Source organism: Sphaerodactylus townsendi, linkage group LG05, assembly GCF_021028975.2.
Source record: "Sphaerodactylus townsendi isolate TG3544 linkage group LG05, MPM_Stown_v2.3, whole genome shotgun sequence".
Classification (NCBI taxonomy): Eukaryota; Metazoa; Chordata; class Lepidosauria; order Squamata; family Sphaerodactylidae; genus Sphaerodactylus; species Sphaerodactylus townsendi.
Genome location: NC_059429.1, coordinates 6,987,588 through 6,997,590, shown reverse-complemented (window position 1 = coordinate 6,997,590; position 10,003 = coordinate 6,987,588). Strand labels below are relative to the sequence as shown.

The following is a 10,003-nucleotide window of genomic DNA, read 5'->3' as shown; positions in this document are numbered from 1 at the left end:
CCATCTGGAGTGAAAGGGATCGGGCCCGCCATCTGGACATGGCCCACCCAACCTAGCGGAGGAAGGGGAAGGTGAGGGAGGGTCTGGGGGTTTGCTGGACCAAACCCTCTGAAATTTGAACACGTTGCTCATGTCTCCCAGCATAAGCTTTTCAGCTGCGTAATGTAATCCCTGCAAGGGAAGCCAAGGAGTGAAAGGGATAGGGACAGCCGCACCTGGACATGGGCTCCACCCACCCTAGCAGAGGAAGAGGAATGTTAGGGAGGGATGGGGCGGGGTGCCATGCAAGGGAACGGGAGAGAGGGAGGGGAGCGAGGGGCCCCTTGCCCCTCCCTTGCAAGCATTGTGCAGTGACACATGTTCGAACCGTTCGCTTCCCCTTTTCTTTCTTTTCCACTTCACCAGACTGAGCCACAGCAACGTGTGGCCAGGCCTGCTAGTATGTATATATTTTGTTAAGCAGAGAGAAGTCTGAAACTCTGAAGACTGCCTGAAGGTTATTACGAAGTCAGGGCCTCTATGGCCACTCATATATCTGTCTCCATTTTCCCACTTATACCAAAAATGCCAACAATTACGGGGTTTGTTGGCACAAAATTAGGAGGATGACTCCCCGGTGGGGTCACCATTTCCCCCATCCTGCCTGTTCTAAATCCGTGGTGATCCGGTTGCTCTGATCAGACTCTACCCATTGGAACCCGCTGCCTCCCCCCACAAGACGTCTACCGCCTTTTTCTGTATCTAGTGAGGGGAAATTTGCCTCTGTTCCAGCTGGCGTAACAAAGGAGATGTTCTGGTTTGCAATATAAATGGCTAGGTTTTAATCTTCCAGATAGGGTTGGACTGGATTTAAGGCCATCGAACATATTCAATCCGCTCCCCCCAACCTCTTGCTGGCAGGGAGAGTAACACACACACACACACCCCACGTTTCCTTGCTTCAAAACACTGTTCCACTTCAATAGAACCGTAGAGTTGGAAGTCTATGAAAATAAGCCCGTTTTGCTGCACCCCAAAAGACTGAGGAGTCACAACCTTAACCAGCAAGGTATGAAGGAACCAGCTGCTCTCTGCTTGTTCCCAGCGGTAGACTGCCTCTGACCATGGAGGCTCTACTCTTAGCCTTTATGGGTATCTTTGCCATATTTGGGAGGGTGGCTTTTCCAAAAGTTTGGCAGGATATCTGATAGCTTTGGGAACAATTCCTTGCCATCGATTACTGGTGGGTTTTGTTGGGGCTCAGGAAGAATTCCAGGCGTTTCATAACAAAGATTTCTTCCACGAAAAGGAGGAAACTTTTGAATAGCTCCAAAAGTGACGCTGCTGCCAGTTCCAGGATCGGCAAGTTTTGCCCTGATGGGCAAATGGTTGTTTATGATCAGTAAACGCCACAGGGCATCAAGAAGGGAACATCTCCCTCCTTTGATTCTAACCCGTCTGCTTTTTAACAAAAAAAAATTCACTTGTTGGTGGCTCTTTGTGTTCTTCTTGCTCTGTCCTTGGTGGGTGAGGAGGTAGCTCCGTGTCACTCCTGCCAGCCATACAAAAAGGACTTTGGAGCGCCCGTGAGTTTTGATGGCGTCCCTTCAGCACTTCTCCAAAGAAAATATTGGCTTCGTTTCACTGGGATATAAAAATTCGGCTTCTCTGACAAAACTTGTGCAGTTTCTGGCACGGGCTGAGATTCTTGTGGATGGAGCACGCAAACTCTTCTGCTCCAGCTCTGACCAGCAGGAAAGACGGCAGCTGCGGAAAGTTCACGCAAGACCCCAGTAAGGGCTGGATCCAGCCTGCCTCAGCTTGCTTTGTATCTGTCAATGAAGAAAACAGACCAGGCTTAGCAAAGTACAGTGACCAACCGCCCTGTTGCCTTGTCCTTTTCCCAAGATGCTCCGCAGGACATCATGTGATCCTCCATTTCTATACTCACAACCACCTCAGGCCACGAGTGACTGACCCAAAGTCACCCGGCAGGGCACGTGTGATTCTCCCTTCTGTTATATACTTACAACCACCCTGTGAGGTGGGCTAGGCCAAGAGTGACTGGGCCCAAATTGTCCAGCAAGCTACACAGCCACAACGGGATGGGCACTCCGCTCACCTTATTCCCACATTCTGACCACTCTACCAGACAGCCTCTCAAGGGCCAATGGGAAACCTGGCCAGTTAAAGGTGAAGCCTGACGAATAAGAGATGAGTCACCAAGACAGTGATCAAATAGTTGCAAAAAAACCCAACCAAAGCAGCTGAGAGTGCGAGTTAGTGGGTGCTGTGTGAAGGTGCTGTGGCTTCAAGGCTGTGTTGCAGCAGCATTCTCTCTAGCAGCGTTCTGTACATGCCATCTGTGGCTGGCATCTTTCAGAGGATGCCAGCCACAGATGGTGCCAGAAGCTGGCGTCAGGAGAAACTGTTAGAATTAGCCATACAGCCCGGAAACCACACAGCACCCAAGTGATTCCGGCCGTGAAAGCCTTCGACAATACAGGGGGAGTTCTGTTTTGCACTGACCTTTGACAGGGTATTGCATAGAGCAGGGATCTTCAAACTATGGCCCTCCAGATGTTCATGGACTACAATTCCCATCAGCCCCTGCCAGCATGGCTAAGTGGCAGGGCCGATGGGAATTGTAGTTCATGAACATCTGGGGGGCCATAGTTTGAAGACTCCTGGCATAGAGAAAAGAGAAGGCCTTCACTCAGAGGCTGCCGTGGCAGAAGAAACTTGGGAGGTACAGAGTCTTCCCAGTAGCGTAGTGCCAAGGGGGCGGGTGGGGCACGATGCACCGGGCACGTGCCTGTCCGGGGGTGCGGTGGAGATGCAGGCATGCCTTGGGCGCAGCTCCTCCTCGCTCCACCCCTGTTGCTTCCTTCAGCATTGGCAGTTGCGGGTGGGGGTCAGGCCTAACTCCCGCTGGGCCTGGCACTCCAACGACCGGCCTGGCCCCCGCTGCATCTGGCTTGTTATCACCGCTCAGGGTTTGGATGGCTTTTCTATTGCTTCACTTTTGTAACTAGCGAGTCAGGCATACATCCCCCTTATCTCCCATTTCCTGGGACAAGGAGGGAGTCTTTCCCAGGCTACGATTCCATAACAATGCTCTCTCCCACCCATCCTTGTCTTGTGCAAATTGTTTTGGGAAAGTGGGGAGGGGGGGGATGCCGAATGAGGAAATGTTTTCTGATATATACCAGGGACGGGAGACAGGGCCCCCAGCTGTGGCTTCTCAGACGTGAGGTACTGACACAGCTCAATAAAACCTCTTGATACCCTCATGAGTCTCAATTATTGAAGGAGGAGGAGGAGGAGGAGGGGGGAGGAGGAGGAGGAGGGGGAGGAGGAGGAGAGGGGAGGAGGAGGAGAAGGGGGAGGAGGAGGAGGAGGAGGGGGAGGGGGAGGAGGGGGAGGGGGAGGGGGAGAAGGAGGAGGGGGAGGAGGACGAGAAGGAGGAGGAGGAAGAGGGGGAGGATGATCCCCCTGTGGCCCCTTGTTTGGGTGGTGGCTGGAAAGGAAGCAGCTTGAAACAGGAGCACAGAAATCCAAGCTGGGGCGCTGGGCATGAAGGGTGGGCAGGCGTAACACGGCCCGGGTGGCGTTCGGAGAGGGGAGGAGGCAGTTTCCTGTCCCAGTGGGGAGCTACGAATCAATTTCTTAAACCATTTCAAAAACAGCTTTATTTTTTTAAAATGTAAAAGCCCTGCTCAATTGTTTGCAAACTGATTTGGAGGAGGAGGAGGAGGAGAAGAGTTGGATTTATATCCCCGCCCCTTTCTCTCCTGCAAGGGCTGACAAACTCCTTTCCCTTCCCCCCTCACAACAAACACCCAGTGAGGTAGGTGGGGCTGAGAGAGCCCCAAAGAACTGTGACTAGCCCAAGGTCACCCAGCTGGCGTGTGTGGGAGTATACAGGCTAATCTGAATTCCCCAGAGAAGCCTCCACAGCTCAGGCGGCAGAGCTGGGAATCAAACCTGGTTCCTCCAGATTAGATACACGAGCTCTTAACCTCCTATGCCTACGCCACTGACTGACTTCTTCTACTGCCTGGTCTTTTTAACTGAGAGGGCTGAGGATTGAGTCTGTGACCTTTCGCACGTCAAACGCATCCTCTTCCACTTGGCCCCGGCCTCTCCCAAATGACAGCTCCGTTTACTGTTTATAACCACAGGAAGTTGCCTTCAATCACGGCCGCAGACTCAATGAGGTGATTTTCAAGGGCCGTGACCACATAGTTGGTAATTGTAGATTTCCGCAGGAGTGGCGTTAGACCTGAGCTCTCCTGGGTCAGAGCGTGCACCTGAGTCTCCCTCACAACTCCAGGGAGAAAGCATTTTCTCGCCTCACCTTTCCCTCAAACTAGTTTTAGCATGCAGCGGCGGAGCAGCTGGAATGGGTCCACATTTAGGGATTGCACAAAAACACAACTGTTTAACATACAGAAGGGCAGGCCTGTGGCGGGGGTGGGGGGGAAACAATAGAAGGTCACACCACCCGCCCACAGCATTCTCCTGTTGTGACGATCCCACAAATAAGTTGAGACTCAACTTTGAAGTTATGGGAGTGGAGGAAACCGTTCTTGCCTGTGGCAAATGACGTACGATCAAATAAACGCAGAATGCAGACCCTCGGCGACTCGATAGATAAACAATTGGCCATGCTGGCAGGGGCTGATGGAAACTGTAGTCCATGAACATCTGGAGCACCGTAGGTTGGACACCCCTAGTTAAGAACATTTCTACACTTATCGAATCTTACACATGTAGCATTGTATGTTGCCTGGGTATAGTATTTTGTTTATATGGCCATGGCCATGCTGGCAGGGACTGATGGGAATTGTAGTCCATGAACATCTGGAGCACCATGGCAAGAAATAGGGAAGGTTATTATTTATAGGCATATTGGATTATACAATAATAGAACAAAGAAAGAGAAAGCTATTCAAACTCATGATTAAGAACCTAAGAACATAAGAACATAAGAACAAGCCAGCTGGATCAGACCAAAGTCCATCTAGTCCAGCTCTCTGCTACTCGCAGTGGCCCACCAGGTGCCTTTGGGAGCTCACATGTAGGATGTGAACGCAATGGCCTTCTGCGGCTGTTGCTCCTGATCACCTGGTCTGTTAAGGCATTTGCAATCTCAGATCAAGGAGGATCAAGATTGGTAGCCATAAATCGACTTCTCCTCCATAAATCTGTCCAAGCCCCTTTTAAAGCTATCCAGGTGAGTGGCCATCACCACCTCCTGTGGCAGCACATTCCAAACACCAATCACACGTTGTGTGAAGAAGTGTTTCCTTTTAGTAGTTCTATTTCTTCCCCCAGCATTTTTTCAATGGATGCCCCCTGGTTCTAGTATTGTGAGAAGGAGGGAAAAATTGCTCTCTGTCAGCATTTTCTACCCCATGCATAATTTTGTAGACTTCCCAATCATATCCCCCCTCAGCCAGCCTCCCTCTCCAAACTGAAGAGTCCCAAACGCTGCAGCGCCCTTCTCTCCTCATAGGAAGGGGGGGGTGCTCCAGTCCCTCAATCATCCTCGTTGCCCTTCTCTGCACTTTTTCTATCTCCACAATATCCTTTTTTTGAGATGTATTTTACCAGAACTGGACACAGTACTCCAAGTCAAGCGGGTCGCATCTCACTGCTTTTATATAAAGGCATGACAATCTTTGCAGTTTTATTATCAATTCCTTTCTAATGATCCCCAGCATAGAGTTTGCCTTTTACAGTCAGCCATGCATTGAGTTGACATTCCCATGGAACTATCAACTAAAGAGCGCTTCAAATCCTTCCTCCTGGTCTGTGACTGATAGCACTGGACCCCTGTAGCATGTATGTGAAGTTTGGATTTTTTGCCCCTGTGTGCATCACTTTACATTTTGCTACATTGAACTGCATTTGCCATTTCTGAGCCCACTCACCTAATTTATCAAGGTCCACTTGGAGCTCTTCGCAATCCTTTGTGGTTCTCACCACCCTACATAATTTGGTACCCTGTTTCCCCGAATATAAGACAGTGTCTTATATTAATTTTTGTTCACAAAGATGCGCTATGTCTTATTTTCAGGGGATGTCTTATTTTTCCATGAAGAAGAATTCACATTTATTGTTGAACAAAAAAATGAACATTTATTATATACTGGGTTTGCCTCTTCCCTAGATACCCTCCTCTTTTCCCCTCCTTCTGACTCTCAGGGCTTCCACCCCCCTTCCTTCCTGGTAGCCCTTTCTTTGCAGTTTCTCTCTGTTCTCTCCTGTCTTGCTTGCCGTCTCTGCTCCCCCCTTGCATTTCTCTCTCTTCTGTTTTGGCCCCTCTCTGCTCCGCTCCTCTTTCTCTTTCCTTCTGACTTTCTCCTGCTCCGTTCCTCTCCTTCCTCCACCCCAGCGCCTCCTGCTTGCCCCCAAGCTGTCCCCTCCGGCCGGACTGGCTGCACGCCGCCAGCCTTCCTCGTCTCATCCTTGCCTGCTTTCTTGACAGCCCAGTGACCCTTCCTCCCCTCTTGGGAAGACTCGAGGGGCTTTAGGGCTGAGCTGTTGCTAGGCTCTGAAGTGAGCTGCAGGTTAGGGCTGCTAAGTCCTGAGAGGGGAACTCGTCCGCCCCTTTCCATCTCCTGCATGAACAACCACACCCTAAACCTCAAAGTCCTCTTTGCTTCTTCCAACGGGGCCTAAAAGTACGCTAATTCTCCTACTGGCCTAAGCAGCGGTGCAAAAGGCTGCAGAACCAGCACCGCTAGTTGTTGGTCCCTCTCCCACTTCAGCCGTGCATGCAGAAACCGACCAGGCAGCCTTGCAAGCTGCGCGCCTGACCGAGTGGGAGGGACCCATTGCTGTAAACAAAACCCTGGCCTGGGCAGTCTTTCCAACCAACCCAAATGTGCCCAGGCCCGGGGGGCAAGTTCGCAGTTTTGCATCTCCAGGCATCCCTTGCAAAAAAAAATGGGAGGGAGCAATACCCACGATCCTTCCAGCGCTGCTTGCAAAACCGCAGGTAAGCGATGTGTTTTTCTGTGTTGCAAACCCCTGGCCAAGTTGTGGGGGTGCAGGGAAGGCTGCAACTTTGGGGTCTTTTGCAAGCTGGAAGCTTGCAAACTCTGCAGGTGTGTGGGGAAGGAGGAGGAGAGAGTGGTGGAGAAGCGGGCTGGTAAACAAGAGGAGGAAGAAGGAGCTCCCTGCGTGTGCTTGGTGAAGCTCCTGACCACCGCCTCGACGACCTCCCCTGGCACAACAGGCGTCCCTGTCATCATCCCTCCTGGGAGATGATAGGGGCAGGAGCAGCGGCGGGGAGAGGCAGCAAGGGGTGGCGGAGGGGCAGCGGCCGAGGCCCCTGCTGTGAGCCCGGAGCCTTGCAGGCGTGGGGAGGGGGGAGAGAAGGCAGCAGCAACGAGCCCACTTGCTCCTGTGCCTGGGCGCTGCCATCGCTGCCGCCGGCGAGCTTCTCCCACCAGCCAGAAACAGAGGCTGGACTGGCCCTCAGGCGCAGGTTTAATGTCGCCCACTTGCTGCTCGGCCAGCTAGCTCTGGGGCGGGCAGCAACGTCTCAAAATATTAGAAGGGTTTTAACTTACTAGAAGAAGAGGGAGGAGTTTGGATTAATAAAACCACCTTTCTCTCCTGTAAGGAGACTCAAGGTGGCTTTCAAGTAGAAGGCTTAGAGGGAGAAAAGAGGCACGACGACCTTTCCCAACGATGCACAAAGAAAGCTGCTCTTTTCCCCTCGGTGGTCTCGAGGTTTCTTTCTATGGGAAAGAAAGGCGGGTAAAAAAAGCCAAACTGTTGCTGTTGCTGGTGCACTTCCTCCAGGGGCCGCTCCACAGCTTCCTGCTCTGGTGTTCTGTTCCGTGGCGGGCAAACAAAAACTTTGCTACGCCTTATTTTCGGGGGGTGCCTTATATTGATCACTTCAGCAAAACCTCTACTATGTCTTATTTCATGGGTATGCCTTATATTCGGGGAAACACGGTATCATCTGCAAACTTGGCCACCACGCTACCCACCCCTACTTCCAGGTCATTTATGAATAGGTTAAAGAGCACTGGTCCCAAAACGGATCCTTGGGGGACACCACTCCCTACATCTCTCCATTGTGAGAACTTCCCATTTACACCCACTCTTTGTTTCCTGTTTCTCAACCAGTTTTTAATCCATAGGAGGACTACCCCTCTTATTCCTTCATTGCTGAGTTTTCTCAACAGTCTCTGGTGAGGAACTTTGTCAAAAGCCTTTTGGAAATCCAAGTAGACAATGTCCACCGGGTTCACACCTCTGTCCACATGCCTGTTTACACCCCTCAAAGAACTCCTGAAGTAAGAAGTTTGTAAGCCACAGGATTTGCCTCTGCAAAAGCCATGCTGACTCTTTCTCAGCAGGTCTTGCTTTTCTACATGTTTTATAATTTTATCTTTAATGATAGATTCTACTAATTTACCAGGAACAGATGTCAAACTGACTGGCCTGTAATTTCCCTGGTCCCCCTAGATCCCCCTTAGATCCCTAGGCCGGTAATTTCCCGGGTCCCCCCTAGATTAGAGCGGCCCATGCAGTAATAGCATTGGGGCGGAAAGACAAAAAAATCTGGACAATGCAGAAATGCTTGGAATATATATGGGAGCAAATACAATTAGAAATTTTTGACGTAATGTGAAGAAACCAAATATGGCAAGAAAAACAAAAAGACACGAAGTGGATCTGGACGGAATTCAAAGACTGGCTAAACGAAATTGGGATTACAGAAGAAAACTGGAAAAGAAGATTGAAAAGAATGGACCTGCTGCTGTGCATCTAAAGAAGAAAAGAAGAAGGGGGGAGGGGGGAAAAGGGGGGGAAAGGATATGGAGGATGAAATATAAGACATACAATATAAATCTGTAATAATTCCAAAATATCAATAAAAATATTTTTTTAAAAAAGAAATAGGGAAGGTGGTGGTCAAGGTCTTAATGCAGGAGCAAATATGGATCTGATCCATATGAAGCCGGGTTCAGATCCTGCTGGGCCACCAGTGGGGGGCAGGGATGTAGGGTAGCCAGCTCCAGGTTGAAAAGGTCCTGGAGATGTGGGGGTGGAGCCTAGGGAGGGGAGGGGCCTAGTGAGGCACAACGCCATTGAGTCTGCCCACCAGAGCAGAGTCCTTTTCAGAATCGTGTCCCACTTGCAGTCTTGGCATCTCAAATTGTGGTGTAATTTTGGGCTAGAACAGGGGTCTGCAACCTGCGGCTCTCCAGATGTTCATGGACTACAATTCCCATCAGCCCCTGATGTTCATGTGGAAATTTCAGTTTGGAGCAAAATAGTGGGCCTAGCCAGGGGTGGCCAACCTATGTTCACGGACTACAATTCTCATCAGCCCCTGCCAGCATGGCCAATTGGCAGGGGCTGTTGGGAATTGTAGTCCATGAATATCTGGAGCACCATAGGTTGGCCACCCCTAGTCATATTTTCTTGCAAGTTCTCCCTGTCTCCTTCCTGGGGAGATAGTTTTAACAGATCCCGGAGCTCTCCTGGCTGATAAAAATCTGCAACTTGAAAGTGGGTGGAGAGAGAAGAGACTGTGACCGGGCTGTGGGGCGACTCACTGCCGTTGGAGGTCCACTTCGGGCCAAGCGCCCATCAACATCAGCTGCTCCTCCAGCTGGACGATACGTAGGCCGATGTATCCCGAGGACAGAAGGAGGACCACCACTCTGAGCAATAGAGGAGGCAGTTAAACACACAAAACCAACTGCGGGAAGGCGCTACGGCCTTGCAAACTGCTCTAGGAGATCTGAGCATGCACAGAGTTGCTTGCCCTCGTGTCTTGCGGGTCCTCAGAGGGCTCCCGCCCAACTAGGGCCACTATGCAAAGAGAGCTATCAAGTGAATCCCTAAGCCCAAGCGAAGGTGAGAGCACAGCTACTCTATGGAGCTCCTATTTGGCTAATTCCAAATAACAGCATTATCAAATCATTCCACTCCAAATTCTTGCACAAATTATTTGGCGTGCCAAACGCTTCGCCCCAGACGCAGT

The 10,003-nt window shown here is 50.8% G+C and overlaps 1 protein-coding gene across 3 annotated transcripts in view; it reads right to left on the bottom strand.

Moving 5' to 3' along the window:
• Positions 1-794: 794 nt before the first annotated feature.
• The window catches only part of LOC125432417 (GRAM domain-containing protein 2B-like), a 41,713-nt gene continuing 32,504 nt past the window's right edge, over positions 795-10,003 (bottom strand). For all 3 annotated transcript variants that reach the window (XM_048495908.1, XM_048495906.1, XM_048495907.1), the window contains 2 exons: positions 9,573-9,680; positions 795-1,811 (listed from right to left, as the gene is read on the bottom strand). In XM_048495908.1, coding sequence (XP_048351865.1) covers positions 1,796-1,811; positions 9,573-9,680 — 124 coding nt within the window. In that variant the 3' untranslated portion in view covers positions 795-1,795. The remainder of the gene's footprint in view (positions 1,812-9,572; positions 9,681-10,003) is intronic.